At 36.3% G+C, this 18,697-nt stretch overlaps 1 protein-coding gene and 1 long non-coding RNA gene across 2 annotated transcripts; one reads left to right on the top strand and one right to left on the bottom strand.

Moving 5' to 3' along the window:
* The first annotated feature begins 1,787 nt into the window (after positions 1–1,787).
* On the top strand, positions 1,788–5,145 carry LOC120184874. The gene is made up of 3 exons (XR_005522076.1): positions 1,788–1,890; positions 2,538–4,283; positions 4,364–5,145. It is a non-coding gene; the product is annotated as an uncharacterized LOC120184874 (long non-coding RNA).
* Positions 5,146–6,727: 1,582 nt separating this feature from the next.
* On the bottom strand, positions 6,728–9,240 carry LOC120184872. Its single transcript, XM_039189238.1, has 2 exons — positions 9,232–9,240; positions 6,728–7,614 (listed from the first exon to the last, which is right to left on the bottom strand). The coding sequence occupies exon 2, from the start codon at positions 7,591–7,593 to the stop codon at positions 6,877–6,879; it is 717 nt and encodes a 238-aa protein (XP_039045169.1). The 5' UTR covers positions 7,594–7,614; positions 9,232–9,240; the 3' UTR covers positions 6,728–6,876.
* Positions 9,241–18,697: the final 9,457 nt, after the last annotated feature.

Here is an 18,697-nt window from a genome sequence, read left to right as displayed (position 1 = left end):
GGAATCTTTCAAGACAAGAATATAGATGCTTCTAAAGTAATGTATTTGTGATTGTGAAGGAATCTTTACCTTTAGCCAAAAAGCAGAAACCCAACCACAATCAAAATGTCATGTTATTCTGATTTGGGAGAAAACACCAAACATCGATACGTATTCCGTGCAAGTATGTCATACTCGTATTGAGAGTATGCCATGCTCATACTGAGATATACGTCAAACATGGATGCCAAATACAGATTTGCAAACCACGTCATCACCCTGGTTCTCCCCCACCACTCCTCCAAGACTTAGGGACCTAAACGTTGGGTGCTTCAATAATAACCCCACAATGATATTCTGAATAACTGAAACTGACATTTCTGTAGGAGGCTACAAGGATAGGTTTATGTCAACTTCGGATGAAATGCATGATATGTTCCGATTTTGGAAAGTGTTGCAGTAAATTAAGATGAGCATGCAGGTTCAGCAACCAGTGACAATTGTTTTTTTGGATTAATGGATTGATGACCAAAAGGCAAAGATTGATAACTATTTGACATTATGAATCAACAAATAGACTTTCTTTAAGATTAATTTAGAGAAAGAAATATAAAAAAAAAAACAAAAAAACTCATCATAATATGAAAAAGAATGAATGTATGAATCAATAGAAGACCATGTGGACCAAAAGTATAGATTCTTTACCACTGAGCAAGAAAGGGAACCAATTCTCAACATCGGCATCTCAAAGATAACTTGTTGATTTTCCATGTTTATGGTTGAGCTTCAACCAAGGATGTAAACAGGACAATGTCGGTTCGTAAAATGCCGCAAATCTCTAAAGAAGAAGTCGGGAAAGTAATCATTTAGGTTAACACAAAGATACGAAAGTAATCATTTAGGTTAAGATGAAGACAGAAAAACAATCATTTAGGTAATCACTACCTTCCAATACTAACAAACATATTATACGTGCTCTATTCCATTTTCGTTTTCCTGATTTTTTTAATGCAGACTTTATGTACAAATAACTTTTGATTTTTTTTTCGTGTGTGTTGTTGCTTATGATTTGTTCGGTGATGGGTGTTAGGTCAAAGTTGAACCAGTGTCCGAACACTTCTTTGATCCAAATTGAGGGAGTTAACACCAAGGAGAAAGTAGCTTGGTATGCTGGTATGTTGTATGCACATGGCTTATTTTTACAAGGCTAAAGTGAAGAAGAATGGCTCACACTATCGCTGCATTTGGGGAAAGGTTGCTAGACCTCATGGTAACAGTGGGGTTGTTCGTGCTAAGTTCAAATCTGAGATTCTCTTCAAATCTATGGTACGTGTTCAATATAGTTGTTATTTAACAAGTTTTTGACATTTCTATTATTCAACAAGATAGAGTCAGAGGCTCGAAGCCTTCATGTACTCCACCAATTTATGAGACAATCTTCACTTCGAAGCAGTGGACAGTAATGGCGATGAAATGGTTGACGTGGATGAGTGAAAAAGAAGAAGAAGAGAAATTAGAAAGTTGAAAAGTCAAATAAAACGGAAAAGTTTGAGTTAAAATGGCACGTCATCACTCTGTTAATAAATTAACAGGATCGAACAAAAGTATTCAATATCTATAGTTTAATAAGTAAATTAGAAAAATTAAAAGTACGTGAGTGAAATAGGATAAATGGGATAAAAAGTAAAAATAAGTGAGTAAGTGTGTAATTTATTAATTTTATATTTGAAAATAATAAATTTTATAGACAGATCAATGAAATGTTTTTATATAAATTTCTATTAATTTTTTTGTATTTTAAATAATATTTCAATCTTTTGATCCCTCTGGGTGCTTTATTTTTGCAGGTCAAACAAGGATTTTTGTTCTAATGATGCCAATTCCTTCTCCTCCTCGAGATCTGTTTCCAGAGTAAGTTTTGTGCTTTTGGTTTCATTTCTTCTTTATTTCTTCATCCAATTGTTGTTTCAGTGTTTACGTTTGCTCATTTTCTTACATATTTTGCTGTTGGGTGAGTTTAATCTGATGATGATGTCTGATGAGAATTTGGGTTCGTAAGAATGTTTGTGTACTGTAAGAACATGCAAAAAAGACTAGCGAGCATGTACGTAAGAAACAATGTTCTCAGGGACGGACATAAAATTGTATGTGACGAGGTCCGAATAAGAAGTTATATTAGAAATGTAAGGGTGCGAAATTACAAAATTTATGGGTGCACAATTAGATCATCAAGGGAGGATTCAAAGAAAATACCTACAAATGAGAATTTGAAATGTTCAGGGGAGAGACTGCACCCCAGCATCCCCTCCGTCCATCCTTGCATGTTTAGTTGTTCCGGTGTATGTTGCTCCCATTCTTCATTTTTCTATACACATTTTGATAATCATGTTCTGCTACGGGTGTCGGATGTAACCCCCCAAATACATGGAAATTGGACAAACCCTTGTGAGAAACGTACTTATATCCGACACTTGCAGCTGAGTCCGAGTAAGATACTACCTTCATTGTATGTTCCTATGAATTTTGGAGTAAAGATGCAATTTTATCCCAATTTGCAGTTACTATGCTGGACCTGCTTCCACTCCTTGTGAGCCGAAACAGAAATTTCTGGGGAACGATATCTATGACGGAGGTAACCAATACGATCCTGTAATTAAAAAGAATAATTCCCTTCCATGAGTTCCGCCTGGTAGTTGTGGAGAAGGATTACCTTATGCCCCTATGCATTGGCCAAATGTTGGTGATATTTGGAGCTGAAGAGTGAGGAGGAAGGTCAAAAGTTATGGCTTCTATAGCGATAGATATCTCAAAATTCCGAGAAGTATTCGAAAGCCAAATGCCCCGAAAATCTTTTAAAGCAAGCCAGCACTTGAACGTTTTCTCCAGTCCGATTTCCTGGATGCAGATGTTAACGCGTTCTTTGATTCATTTATTTGGAAGATTCCTGCCGTTGTGTTGCTTCCTTATCCATCTTGCGAGTAAATTTGATTTCTACCCTTTTTTCTTTCCCCTTTTTTGGTAGGAAGAGATCTAGAATGCATATTGATTATATAATACTTAGCAACTAACCATAGAACGTTTGCAGGGTATCCGGATCGAATGAGTCAGATCTTTAGATTCCATATTTTTCTTTAGCTTATAACTTGGTTGCAGACCTTGATATATCATTTTATATGTCTTTAAACCCCTCCGGTCCTTATGTGACCAATTTGGTGTAGTTATGAAAGCACTCAGATGTTGGTTACAATTACGCATGATTGATGTTCTTAAGAACTTTTAAGTGCATGCGCTTGTGAATGATATAGCACTTATAATTAAGGGTGTAGCACGGTGATTGTTGGCACGCTGTTTTTTGTTTCATCCGGTAATTGTGACTCGTAGTAAATGCAAATGAAACCATAATTTTATCTGCATTTCAACTGGAACTCTCATTGTGCTACCATTTGTTACAAAATCTTCATGAGAACGTACTTTTGTACCAGCAATTTTGATCCTCAAATTGGTTTATATGCTGCTATTATTTAAATTTCATTGATAAACTATCGAATGCCCGTCCTTTTAGGCACGAACATGAAGGTGAGAGGTCTGTTTTGTTGCTTACATAGCAACCGTACGCATATATTTTTGTTGCTTCTGAAATTGTTCTTGCGAAACAATTTTAATGTATTCAGTATGGTATTTGAGTAGGTGGTATGGATATTAACCAATAATTTATAGCCATCTGTTACTCCTCTTCAACCCATGTCCGTCCTATATCTTGACGTACATGGACAACTTACAAAAAAGTGAAAAACTGAGTATACCCGTGTTTGAATTACATAGATTTAGTCATTCTCATCAAATATGTTAGTCAAAAGTCGTTTGATTGCAGGCTTCAAAGACCTAGGAACTGAGAATTAATCCGGTTCTAATTGCTACTGCTGCTTGCATTTATAGACTTCTTTTTTCTTGTATTATGTCTGCTTTGATGAACTGAATATCGTGAAAAAGTTTCATGGTATTGACAATCACCTGTCAACGCATGTGCCTGACCGGAATAGTAACGTTTTCCTCATTTGGAATGTATACATTTTCCTGAAAATTGTACTCCGCATAAAACGGAAAGGAAGAGGGCTCCTCCCACTTCCTTGTTAAGTACTCTGAGTTCCAGCTACGGCGAAAAAATGCAGAAGATAACTAAAGGGTCAGCCAGACCTAAGCAACAAACTCACCTGCGACTTACAGATTCTGCATCCCCCCGTCCGTAATTGAAGATATGAACGATGATCTTGATGCGCCTTTCTTAGACAATGAAATGGAAAGGGGTTAGAATTTGGAATGTATACATTTTCCTGAAAATTGTTCTTTGTTTCTTCCTTTTATTTGCCTTTCGAAATGGTTGCAGCTGAGTTCGACAACTACCTCAATTCTTTGGATGAGATTCTTGTTCAGCCTTGGTTTCAAGAACCATTTTACCATCCGGCAACGATGGCTTAAGCTCGAAAGAAACTATCTTCGCTTCTCGATATGGATTTTGCTTCATAGACCTCGATGAACTCGCTACTCAAGCATCCAAACTTCAGAAGTATCCTACGCTTACTGTTGCACAACTTGTGAAACTGAATTTAATGGAAGAGATTCCAACATTCGCCGTCACGTTTCTAGAGAATAGGGAAGTAATGGGGCAGGCAGACAAGTTCGTCATAGCCCTCGAGTACAACATGGCCAAGGTTACTTCACTGAAACAAGAGTACTGTGAGATAAAACTAGTAACAAATCTGCAGTCCGAGGTAGATTCCACCACAATGGCCGTACAAGATATTGACAATAAGCTTGCATAGATCGAAGCTCGACGCACCGAGGTCACAAGACTGATGATATATAAGAAGATTAGAAACAAGGATGAATTGATACATAATCAAAAATTGGTGGCAAACTCCATTCCGAAAGTCGTACATGAGGTTCAGCTCGCTAAAACCAAAAAAAGGAATGGGAGCTAAAGAATGAAAGCGGAATAAGGCGTGAGGCCGAAACACTTGCCAAATTTGCTCCTCTAAAAGGGTTTTCCCTTTGAAGAAACAACAACAAAGTCATCATTGTCTGCTTAGGTTGATATTGTTTTGAACACCATAGCCACGGGTATGGAACTGTTATGTTGTGCTTTAAGCATCAGCAATGGGGGTTTGTTGACACGCTCTTATTTACTCGGTATTTTAACAATTACTATGATTTGAATTTAGCTTATACATATACAGTTTATGTCATTTGACTCGATACGAGAATTCAATCGAAACTGTATTAAAACACATCAAATAGGAATCATATGATTTCTTGGACAATTGATTCATTATAAACATTGGTACAAGGAATTATAGCATCATTGGGCATGAAACATCCATAAAGCATGGATTCAACCATTGAGTTGTTAACATCATTCAAGACAATAATATAGATGCGTCTAAAGTAATGTATTTGTGATTGTGAAAGAATCTTTTCCTTAAGCCAAAAAACAACAACCCCACCGCAATCAAAATGTTGTCATTCTGATTTGGGAACATCGATATGCATTCCGTGCAAGTATGCCATAATCGTATTGAGAGAATATGTCATGCTCCTATTGAGAGATATAAATCAAACATGGATGCCAAATACAGATTTGCAAACTATGTCCATCACCCTGGTCCTCCCCCACCACACCTTCAGGGCTTGGGAACCTATAGGTTGGGTGCTTCAACAATAAACCCACAAAGATATTCTGAATAACTGAAACCGGCCTTTCTGTAGGAGGCAAGAAGGATAGGTTTATGTCGACATCGGAAGAAATGCATGATACGTTCCGATTTCAGAAAGTGTTGCAGTAAATTAAGATGAGGATGCAGGTTCAGCAACCAGTGACAATCATATGAATGATACGAAGTATATAATGGCAAGCAAAAGAGCAGATAAAGATGTCACAATTGTCTTTCTGGATCAACGAATCGATGACCAAAAGGCAAAGATTGATAACTATTTGACATTATGAATCAACAAGTGGACTTTCTTTAAGATTACTTTAGAGAAAGAAAGATATCAACAAAAAGACTCATCATAATATGAAAAAGAATGAATGTATGAATGAATCAAAGACCACGTGGACCAAAAGCATAGATTCTTTACCACTGAGAAAGAAAGGGAACCAATTCTCAACATCAGCATCCCAAAGTTAACTTGTTGCTTTACTATGTTTATGGTTGAGTTTCAAGCAAGGATGTAAACAGGAAAATGCGAGTTCGAAAAATGCCACAAATCTCTAAGGCAAAGACAGGAAAGTAATCATATAGGTTAACACGAAGATGCGATAGTAATCATTTAGGTTAAGATGAAGACAGGAAACCAATCATTTAGGTAATCACTAAATTATAATCCTAACAAACATGTTAGGCATATGCCTAAATATGGGATGAGAAACGAGAAGAACCCAATGTCAACCAGTTTATGTCGATTCTCATTTCCACGAAAAATAAAACGAAAGCAAGAAGAAAAAAACATCCACGGTCATGCTTATGATCATTTTCACATGGTTAAAAACTTAAGCAAAGCATGTACTTTCCATGAACATATCAAAAAAATTTAGACCTTTCCTGGGCTTGTGAAGCACAATGCACCATAAGCAGCCTTGATATACACAAACATGAACTTAAAAACAACTATTTTATTGCAAATCACAAAGCCAGCTTCATCCTCTATTAAATATCATCAAGATTTGTTTAAGCAATGCCATTCCCCATCATTCAAAGAACAATTCTTGATTTGATTGAGAAATAATAAAAGGTAGACATACAAAAAAATTTAAGCTCCAACCAGTGACCTTGAAAAACTAAAATGAAAGCAGCATGCAATTAAAGAAAAAAACGAGGCAAATGATTCCATTGTTATTACTTACTGTACAAGAACAAGCCTATTATTATTGCTATTACCATTTACCATTCCTCCTCCCTCCAAATCCTCCACTTCTCCTCCCTTCGGCACCGTCACAATCAGCTCTCCGTCCTCGTAAACCGCACTAGCGAGCTCCGGACGGGTGGTCTCCGGCAACCTGAACCGCCACATGTCGAGCTCCAAATCATCCAGCAAACCGAAATCCACCAAGCTGTTGGACCTTATCACAATCTTAGTAACCCCGGGATGGATTTCCACTGTATGAGCCCTGACGACAGCGTCGATCCTCCCATCGGTTTCCGCGACGAACTTGAAGCATTCGGGACTCTCCTCCACCGCCACGTCGGCATCGGACCTAAAAGGCAGCTCGAGGACGCGGCTGAAGACGTGGGGCAGCCTACGGAGCTTCTTGTTGGACACACCACTGCCGTTCAACAAGGACTCAGCTTGGGACCTTGCGGTCCTCGGGTTCATCACATATTGGTTGGTGATGTTCCTCCTCTTCGGCAAAGGGTGGATTCTCATGATGCTGGGTTTCTGGTTTTTTGTTTCACAAAGATTTGAACTTTTGGAAGTGAAAGCAGAGGAGGAAGTTTGGAACAAGATTAATAGTAACAACAACAACGAAGAAAAAGATGCTTCCTTGGAGAAAAGGGAAGAAATTCGGAAAGGAACTAAAATCCTGATCAAGTTGTGGAGTGGAAAAGGTGAAATCATAAAAAGCAATGGCGTCAATTCATCAAATTTCCTCTCTTTTTTTTTTAGATCCTGACAATACCTTCAAAAGGGATATGGGAAGAAACTAATATAGAAGGAAGGATTATGAGAACAACTAGTTCTTTGAGATTGAGTGTGGAAAAGGGTAACCAAATTTCGGGTGAATTTGATTCCTTTTTGCAAGAACTGGGAAATTTATTTTCTCGAAAAACGCAGATCTCTGGCTTTCTATTTAAGGGTTTGCAGGGGGGGTACTTTGAGCCATTGGATAAATTATAGGCGGAATAGAAGGTTAAATATAAAATAATTCCCTAAATTATATCGTTTTTTTATAAATAGATGTTTTAATTATTATTTTTTGAATGATTTTAGCGACTAACATTGTAAATGGTATATGTAATATCTTACGTTAAATGAAATTGTCACAATTTAGTAATTTTAAATTTTAAAAAATATTAAAATTATTATTATATTTATAAAAAAATCTTAATTTTCTTAAATTACTAAAAATCTCAAAATCCATAAATCCTAATCCAAACCTTCTATCGTCGTTCTTTTCGATCACGACCACCACTGTTGACGTAGTTATTGTTATTCTCTTAGTCATATGCCATCTTATTACCACCGATTAGTTGTTAAAATGCCGATTCGTGGTTGATCGACCGTCAATCGATCACGATTTCATAGGGGTTTTGGTCACCGGGGAGGTGAGGTCGGGTGGAGCTTTTGAAATGAAGGTTTTTGAAGTTTTGGGGTTATTTCAAAATTTCTTTTTTAAAATATAATTTTAATTTTTCTAATTTTAAATAAAATTTTAAAAATTACTAGATTGTGACATGTATCACTTAATGAAATAAATTAACGTCGTTGACAGTCCGGGCACCTAAAGGAGTAATATTTGTAACATTAGGCACCAAAATCATTAAAAAAAATAGTTTATGCACCTATATGTGAAAAATGTTATAATTTGAGCACTTATTTTATAATTAAGCCAAAACAGAATACAATGAGACTAGGTTTTGGTTAGTGGTCCCTTAATTCTACAAAATTTACATATCAACCCCACTGCTTTTTATTTTCTTTGTAAGGACTAATATTTTGACCTTACAAAGAAAATAAAAAAATGTTAATATTTAGAAAAAAATGTTTTAGGTTAGGTTGATTTAGGTTTAGGTTAAATTTTTTTGATTAGATTTGAGATAATAATATAATTGTTTTTTATGTATTTAGAGATAATTATAATAATATGTTTTATTTATATATTTTTAACAAACTCCATGTCTTATCTAAATATATATTTATTTATTTGTCGAATCAAATATAAATTTTTATCTTAAACCATGTCGAATTTAAGATCAAATATCTACATCCAAGTCAAATAAAATATAAATAAATATATTATACTTATTTCTAGTTTAAATCTGTCAAAACTCGACAATATTGATCTATACTCATCCCTAATTATTTATCCCTAATAATCCAATCCAATTAAATTCATCACATGGGTGAAATTCTTTTGAAATATAGGATTTTTTACTTTAATATATTTAATATATATTTTACGATTATTTTTTATTAAATTAAGGGAATTACAAAGTAGTATATGTTCTAAACACTGTCAATCATATGACATGAACGTTCAATTATTATGTTGTAATCGTACTCGAACCTGTGATCTCAGTGAACAACAACGATTAAATCTTTAAAATTTGAATATAAAATATTCTTAAAATTAGATAAATAATAATATTAAAATAAATATAATGAAATTTGAAAAATAAATAAAAAGTAATAAAATTTAATTTAACTTAGAAGTCGTGAACATTCCGTACTTGCCATAAGAGTTCAGAAAGTTTTGCAAACAAGGACAGGGGACGAAGGTGCAATGATCTTTCCAAAATAACAGGATATGGTTTCATTATAAACCAGAAATAAATATAAATTAAAATACTTATATATATATTAACATATTTAAGTTTTTACATTATATTTATATTATAAATAAAATTATTCAGTTTAACAAATGAAATATTGATTTAAGATTTTTAAGATTTAATCAAAATAAATTATTTAATGGAATTAATTGAAAATACTTAATAGATATATATATACGGTCTTTAACTATACTGATCTAGATCCATTAAACTTTCAAGACGGGAAGAAAAAATCTATCAAAATCTAGCTAATATAATTAAAAAAATTAACCAACCGAATTAACCAAACTTTGTCTACTTCGATTGACGATTGAAGAAAAAAGTTTAATTAATTTGATCTTTTCAATGGTCAAGTTAACAAATTGAACACTCTCTATATATATTAATTAGTCGAGTGGCCAAAAGTGCTCATATTTTTTGAACTTGCATGGATTCAAATTTTGACATTTACCTCTAAATATAATATCTCTCCGCTTAATAAAATGATAATTCACTAATGGTAATGGTTTATTATAATAATAGAATGATGATTCTTCTACACTCGACGAGCAACGATGGATACTACTAACGACGAGCACCATTAATTTAATTTATAAAAATTTAAATTCTAAAGTACTCAACGTATAATTATAATTAGTTAAAAACGTAAAGATAAATTATTTAGAACAAAGGGTAAATTATATTAGTGACCGTCTAACTATTGCCCTTTTTTATTTGAGAAAATCGCCTCAGTGACCAAAAATGCCTTATAATATACGATTTTAACCAACTTTTTTTGGATTTGCCAAAATGACCAACAAAATCGCAACGCGAAATAAAAATCGCAACGCGATCCCCAGAATCGCAAATCAGTTTCCAAAATCGCAACGCGATTCTTAAAAATCGCAATGCGATAGTACAAATTCGCATTGCGATTTTCCAAAATCGCAACGCGAATATGAAAATCGCAACGCGAACACATAAATCGCAACGCGTATCCGTAAATCGCAACGTGTATCCGTAAATCGCAACGCGTATGGGTAAATCGCAATGCGTATCCGTATATCGCAACGCGTATCCGTAAATCGCAACGATAATCCGTAAATCGCAACGAGAATCTGTAAATCGCAACGATAATCCGTAAATCGCAACGAGAATCTGTAAATCACAACACTGAAATTTTGGGTATATAACACTGAAATCATAAACTAAATCCCTAAATCGCAACTCATTCCATCTCCATCTATCACTCTCTCCGGCGACATCCGTTCCTATATCCAACGACATCCTTCCCAATCCGGCAACAGGTTTTAGTTTCGCAGCTCGTCTGTTTAGTAAATTAATTTACAACCATGAAATCATCTAATGTTGATCATGTTTGGATAGATTTGTGTTTTGGAGGGTCATGGGATAATGTTCATGGTGTTTTACAATATATGCCTTTACCCATGAATCTTCAACTAAAATTGTCTTTACAAAAGTTAACTTATGAAACTCTAATGCTACGTGTTTCAAATAAATTGAATTTAGAGCCCCTAAGTGGATTTAGGCTATCTTATCAGAGAAATGGTAAAGTTTATTTGTTAACCGACAATGAAGATGTTGAACGATTCATTGCTTACATTAGTGTTTCACAAGATGATGTTACATTGTATGTTGTTGAACCTAGAAGTAGTATTGTTGGGTCAGTAGTGGGTAGTAATCAACTAAGTTTTTCTCAAAACCCACAACCTTTCTCTAATCCAAATCCCAATCAACTTTCAGCACCAAATTCCGGTTTTCGTATTGACCAGTTAGACGATGATGAGCCAACAGAAAAAATTGTGAGTACTAGTCAGTATTCGAAATTTGGTCTTGGTCAATATCCGGACTTTGATATTGGTCAATACACGGATTTTGATGATGTTTCAGAAGAAGAAACAGACCCTGCGTGTAATGATTTTGATATTGGTCAATACCCGAATTTTGATGATGAAACAGCCGTTGTCGAAGAATGTATTGTTGATGATAATGAGGAGGAAGTTACGACTGTGAATGAACATGTTGAACATCCATTCTGTAATTCATATAATCCTGAAGAAGAAAAAGAAGAAGAAAAAGAAGAAGAAAAAGTCCCCGAAGAAAAGAAAATGCCACGGGCGTATAACTGGAATATGCCAGAATTACTTCAGATACCGGAAGAAGAGTTGGTAAAGAAAGCAGTTGATTGTTACACAAAAGTTATTCGTATCAAGAAAGATGATTGTTTTGATACAAAGAAAGACTTGAAGATAGCTTTGTATACGAAATGTGTGGAAGATGGCTATCAACTAAAAGTTAACAAATCAAGCAAAGATCGTTTCGAAACAAGGTGTATGATTGACAAAAACTGTACGTGGCGTATGATTGCAAAGAGAATAAAAGATTGCGAAATGTTTCAAGTTAGGACTTTTATTGATAAACATACATGTTCAAGAACCCAAGTTTTTCCTCACCATAGACAGGCAAACAAAAAGGTGTTGGGTGGTTTTCTGGCTGAGTTAATGTTTTTGAATGGCAGGGTATATCGGGGACATGAAATTATGACTGACATGAATGCTCGATTCAAGATTAGTATATCATATTCTCAAGCTTGGAGAGCCAAATGTTATGCCTTGGAATTGTTGAGGGGTCGCCAGAAGCATCGTTTGCCCAACTGCCGGCTTATTGTCACAATTTAAAGCTGAAAAATCCTGGGTCGGTAACTCATATCAAAACAGATAGAGATGGACACTTTGAGTTGCTGTTTATCGCCATTGGTGCTACGGTTAGTAAATCAATATAATTTTGTTGACTCATTTTTGTTAGTTACATGCATTTCACATTTAAATGATTATATTTCTTGTGTATATTATTTTGTAGATTCGTTCGTTTATTACTTGCATGCGCCCAGTTATTATAGTTGACGGAGCACATTTGAAAGGTCGATACCTTGGAGTAAACTTATTAGCAGTAGCCATGGATGCTAACAATGGGATATTGCCAATAGCTTACGGGGTTGGCAAATCTGAAACCTCTGATTCATGGACATGGTTTATGGGGCATCTTAGGGATTGCATAGGTCCTATTAGCAATCTGACAATCATATCCGATAGGGCAAACTCAATTGACAACGCTGTTAGAAGGTGTTTCCCAGATGCTTTTCATGGACTTTGTGGTGTTCATTTGTATAGAAATCTAAAATCAAGGTCTGCTGGTATAAAAAAGCACAAATGGACATACTGGAAGGCTGTAAAAGCTTATCGGGAAGTGGATTTCAATAAGCATATAAATTGTTTAAGACGTGTTTTGCCTCAGTGTGCTCAAACACTAGATGATGTCGGGTTTGAAAGATGGTCAAGAGTACATCAACTTGGAGCAAGATATGGTTTCATGACGTCTAATAGTGCAGAATCAATCAACGCTCTAAGTCGTCATTCCCGGAAATTACCCATTACTATGTTAATGGAGTTTTTTCGAGCCTCTATTCAACAGTGGTACTACAAGAAAAGAAACCATGCAGGTATTATTTCTTTGAATTCGTAACTTATCATATTTATATATTTTACTAAGTATTGTTTATTTAAATTTACAGGAACATTGGAACATCGTGTTACACCATGGACTGAAAAAAAGATAACGAAACGTGTTGTGAATTCAACGTCATGGAGAGTTGAACCATGTTCAAACACTTTGTTTCAAGTACTGGATAATAACTTAAATGGGCTAGTCGATCTAAATGCAAAGACGTGTAGTTGTATGAAATGGCAAACATCTGGTTATCCGTGTGGCCATGTTATAAAAGTTGCTCTTCATTTAAACCAAGATGATTCAAGCGCATACGCTATGGATTGCTACACTACAGAAGTTTATCGACAGACTTATGCCGAGATTGTCTACCCTATTCCACATCCTTCTGAGTGGGACATACCAGATGACTTACAAACAGTTTTGCCACCAGCCATGGACAGAAGGCTACCTGGCCGACCAAAAAGTCACGATCGTATACCGTCTAAGGGTGAAGAGAAGAAGAGATCGACATGTAGTCGGTGCAAGGAAAGTGGTCATACAAGGTTGACATGTGGATCACCAGTGCCATCAAAATCATCTTTTCCTCTACCAAAATATGGATCCTCATCAAAATCCAAAGCTCATATGGTGTCAAGCAAAAGGCAATCATCTTTAAAATCCCAATCACAATTGGCTTCACCTTTTGGACTGTTAACTTAGGTGATTTTAAATGCAAACGTTGTATTATGTGGATTTTATGTGTGAACTTTTAACATTTTCAGTTGAATTAATGACTCAGGCCAACCATTTTGACTTAACCAACTCTTGTTATTCAGTTGTTATCACTCTTAGGCATGCATTTGACTATCGCAACACGGAAATTACAATCGCAACGAGAGAATCGCAATGCGAAATGAAAATCCCAACATGAAAATCGCAATGCGGAAATGAAAATCGCAACGATAAAATCGCAATGCGAAATGAAAATCGCAATGCGAAATGAAAATCGCAATGCGAAATGAAAATCGCAACGAGAGAATCGCAATGCGAAATGAAAATCGCAATGCGAAATGAAAATCGCAACGAGAGAATCGCAATGCGAAATTAAAATCGCATTGCGATTCTCTCGTTGCGATTTTCATTTCCGCATTGCGATTTTCATTTCGCATTGCGATTCTCTCGTTGCGATTTTCATTTCGCATTGCGATTTTCATTTCGCATTGCGATAGTCATTTTTGCCTTCAACATAATGCAGATTGAAATCAACAAATCAACCATTACATTTCAATCAATTAACAAGCACAAATAAGAATTATGTTCGCATCAATTACACAAATCAACTTTTACAAATCATCTTTTACAAATCAATTAAACAATCAAAAAATAAGCAATAATTCTTATTTCCGATCATCTACTATTGAATCAACTTTTACAAATTAATTAAACAATCAAAAACAATCAATTAAGCTATTGAATCAACTTTTGCAGCCATATCATTTTCACGCAGTTCACTTCTGAGATTAACCTGCAGAAACCAAACATTTGCTCAAACAACACTTTCTACACATCTAAAACCTACAAACAGCAAATTATTGAATTCTAGGTACTTAACCAAACATTTTCAAACCAAAAGTATATAAACTTACCAATTATTTATGGACATTTTTATAACGCGATGCAGGTAGGCAGCGTCTCGTATATATCGATTTAGCCATATAATGCCGAAACCACAAGCCTACTGCAGCTCTATCTCTATCGGTGGGAGGTAGATACTTGATGCTTCCCATCGTCAAACGCTCCAACGCCAAGCATACGAGAGGACCACAATCTCCTCTGGCTCCGCTCGTTTGTTGTGGCGCGGTCTCGTCTCTAATAACTGTATATTGAGCTTCTTTGGCTTCTTGTTTCCAGAACGAGTCCAATAATTGATCGCATCCAAGAATTTAGCCAAATGAGAGCTCCATCCCTTAATACATCTCTTAAATCAGCCAATGATATGTAATTTATCATGCTGTCATACACTATTGTCTTAAGGGATGGGAGCTGAAGCTCGACGAGAATCCAATATTTACGTTCCAAAACAGGGATAAACACCTGCAATCATAAGTAATAATTCATTCATTTGCGCACTTATTTCATAAAACCTTTAACTCAATCTAAAATAAATACTAACCTTATCGACCTCCCACCATGCAGGATAAAGTTTAGCTTGTCCATTGCCCAAATCAAATGATTCATCTCGTGCATTCTTCAGTGAACGGCGTTAAAAGACGTCGGCATAATTGTATATCGTATATTTTTATTTTTCTTAAGTTTTCTTATTATTAGAAGACGTGTCACCCACGCATCGATATGCTGTTTTACAAAAAAAGACATATATTAGTGACTTACATAAATTTAAAAAAAAAAATTAATCAAATTGAAATATAAGAAAAATATAAGACTTACCCCCCCATCGAAATAGCCATTGTCTTCGACCCCTAATAATACGCCCCACCAAGACGATCAATCAACAATAGATATCATCGGTGAGCTTGCATATGTCAGTGAAACACCCCTGGCTCCGCTCATGTAGATAAAAATCAACAGCGGTCTTAGCCCAAAGGGTGTTATCCAGAATTGTGTCCGTAGTTGTTCCCTCTCCTCTTCAGATACCGGTATGGTACTGGCCGGTAACTCATACGAGAGCCAACTTGAATCCATCATGTCCGGCACGTCAGAGGGTTTCTCAAGAAGCCTACATATGACGCCATGTGAATCGGGCTCTTGAATGGTGGGAGGGACCTCTTCAATGATGACAGTGGCCTCTTGAACGGTGGGAGGGGACTCTCGAGGAATGATAGGGGGGGCCTCTTCAACGATAGGAGTGGACTCTTGAGGGATGACAGGCGAGTCGGGCTTCTTCTTGCGGTGTCTTCGCACTATTGGGGTGTACGGAGACTTAATATCACGTGCACGCTGTCTGATGCGTGAACTCCGTCGTGCAAGCATAACCCGACGTAAAGCATCCACTCTATCGGGCCGCTAAATAATTAAATACAAAATCAGTAAATAAACAGACATGATATTTAAACAGTGAAAACAAAGACAAATATGTTTCAAACTTGCATTGTATTCACCCAAGTCATTATTCTATCATAGTTCACAAAATGCATCAGATAACAAAGAAAATATGTTTCAAACTAATACCCTGAAGTTAGTATTTGTCTTTGTTTTGTCTATTGGTTGAAGTAATGCAATCCATTCAAGTTTCAATTTGCAGAAGAAGAAATAGTTTACTTTCGCAACACGAAACTTAAAATCGCAACGCGAAATGATAATCGCAACGAGAAACCAAAATCGCAACGCGAAACCAAAATCGCAACGCGAAATGAAAATCGCAACGACAGAATCGCAATGCGAAATGAAAATCGCAACGAAAGAATCGCAACGCGAAATGAAAATCGCAATGCGATTTTGGTTTCGCGTTGCGATCTTATCGTTGCGATTTTGGTTTCGCGTTGCGATTCTGTCGTTGCGATTTTCATTTCGCGTTGCGATTTTGGTTTCGCGTTGCGATTTTAAGTTTCGTGTTGCGAAAGTAAACTATTTCTTCTTCTGCAAATTGAAACTTGAATGGATTGCATTACTTCAACCAAAAGACAAAACAAAGACAAATACTATTTCACAGTGTTAAAGAATACACAGTTTAGCAGAATTGGCAGCAACCGAACAAATTTACTTTCAACCAAAAGACAAAACAAAGACAAATACTATTTCACAGTGTTAAAGAATACACAGTTTAGCAGAATTGGCAGCAACCGAACAAATTTACTTTCAACCAAAAGACAAAACAAAGACAAATACTATTTCACAGTGTTAAAGAATACACAGTTTAGCAGAATTGGCAGCAACCGAACAAATTTACTTTCAACCAAAAGACAAAACAAAGACAAATACTATTTCACAGTGTTAAAGAATACACAGTTTAGCAGAATTGGCAGCAACCGAACAAATTTACTTTCAACCAAAAGACAAAACAAAGACAAATACTATTTCTCAGTGTTAAAGAATACACAGTTTAGCAGAATTAGCAGCAACCGAACAAATTTACTTTCAACCAAAAGACAAAACAAAGACAAATACTATTTCACAGTGTTAAAGAATACACAGTTTAGCAGAATTGGCAGCAACCGAATAAATTTACTAAGCAATCTAAGTGAAATGGCTAATCTAGTGAAATTACGAGTAAATTTATCATTAAGTTAAATATGGAAAATCTTAAACTTACCTCGTTGCGTAGAGTATGAACCTCATTCTGCAACGATACTATCATCTCACGTAGAGCGGCAACCTCACCACGTAAAGTTGACACCTCCACACGCCATGCACCATCGTTATCGCGTAGAGTACCGATCTCCTCACGCAAGGCATTGACCTCATCACGTAACTCCCTTGACTCATCCCGTGGAGGTGGAGGTGGAGAACAGGGAGATAGGAGTCGTGGCATCTTTGCCGGTCGCCTATCATGAGGTGATGGTGGAGAAGAGGCTCGATGATGTGACGGGATAGGTGATGGCTCTCGTTCTAGAGGTGTATAGTCGGGTCGATCGGGTGATGGCTCTAGGTGAGGTGATGGCTCTCGAATTGGAGGAAGTGGATGCTGCTCATCATCCGTGCCATCAAAAAAACTCTGACTAGCTTGCCACCAATCAGTGGCAAGCTCTTCCTCCGTGGGTGTCAGTCTTTGTAATGGAATGTTGGCCTCCTAAAATATAAAAACTCAAACAAAGTTAAACGTCTACTATTAATAACTTGTTTATATATTATATGAAAGTATTTGTGTTAACTTACATTATTTATTATCGCATATGGTATTAAGTCTTCCCAATCCAACAGAGTTTTCCTCTTCCAGGAAATAGCCCTGGGAATATCATTTGACGTTTTTATTGCATATGTACGCATGCTGGGGAAAGCCTCGAATATCCAAATCTACAAACAATATAATAACAAAATTAGTAATTGTTAAATAATTAATTATAATTTTAGAAACATTATATAGAAATTCTTACCTTAAAGGCCCAAACAAAGCCTGACAAAGTGTATTTCGACCCATCGCCATGCAAACTTTTGCGGTCATCAAAGGCAGTAGACAACTTAGGCCAGGTAGCTTTCCATATATACGAACCCCACGGAAACAGATTCCATGCATTCAGGTCCTCTACCAATATTATTAGCTCCCGAGGAATAGGTTGTCTGGCCTCTCTGCCTAAAAAGCCGGCATACACAAGTAGTAGAAGGCATACTCGGACAACATCGACGTCATCCATCCGAGTGAAACCAGCTTTCTTATTAAACAATTTCTTCAGGTCGTCGACGTGTAGGTTCGGCTTCTCCATTGACTCATCCGGAAAAACCCGGGATAACCATGATGGGCGGGCGATATGACGAGTGTACCGGCCTACATCATCGTGTCCGAATCGTAGACCAGTGATTAAGCAGAACTCCTTCCGCCCAAAACAAGTATACGCTGGTGGAAAATGAAACCATATCTCTTCCTCACCACGTTGTATACTGTCGGGTAGATTTGATGTCATGGTCTGAAGCCACAAATGGGTCAAATTAGCATCTCCACCCGGATGCTGTACTCTCAGCCATGGCCCGAAGCAGGTTTCCTCAAACAATTGTCTTTGAGCAGGTGAAAG

This window comes from Hibiscus syriacus, unplaced genomic scaffold (genome assembly GCF_006381635.1).
Source record: "Hibiscus syriacus cultivar Baekdansim isolate YM2019G1 unplaced genomic scaffold, ASM638163v2 tig00112959_pilon, whole genome shotgun sequence".
Classification (NCBI taxonomy): Eukaryota; Viridiplantae; Streptophyta; class Magnoliopsida; order Malvales; family Malvaceae; genus Hibiscus; species Hibiscus syriacus.
Note: the sequence above shows the minus strand (reverse complement) of the source record. Positions and strands in the feature narration are given on the sequence as shown.

Bases quoted from the DNA above. Each gene is read 5' to 3' on its own strand.
- LOC120184872 (XM_039189238.1), bottom strand. From the start codon at position 7,593: ATGATTTCACCTTTTCCACTCCACAACTTGATCAGGATTTTAGTTCCT.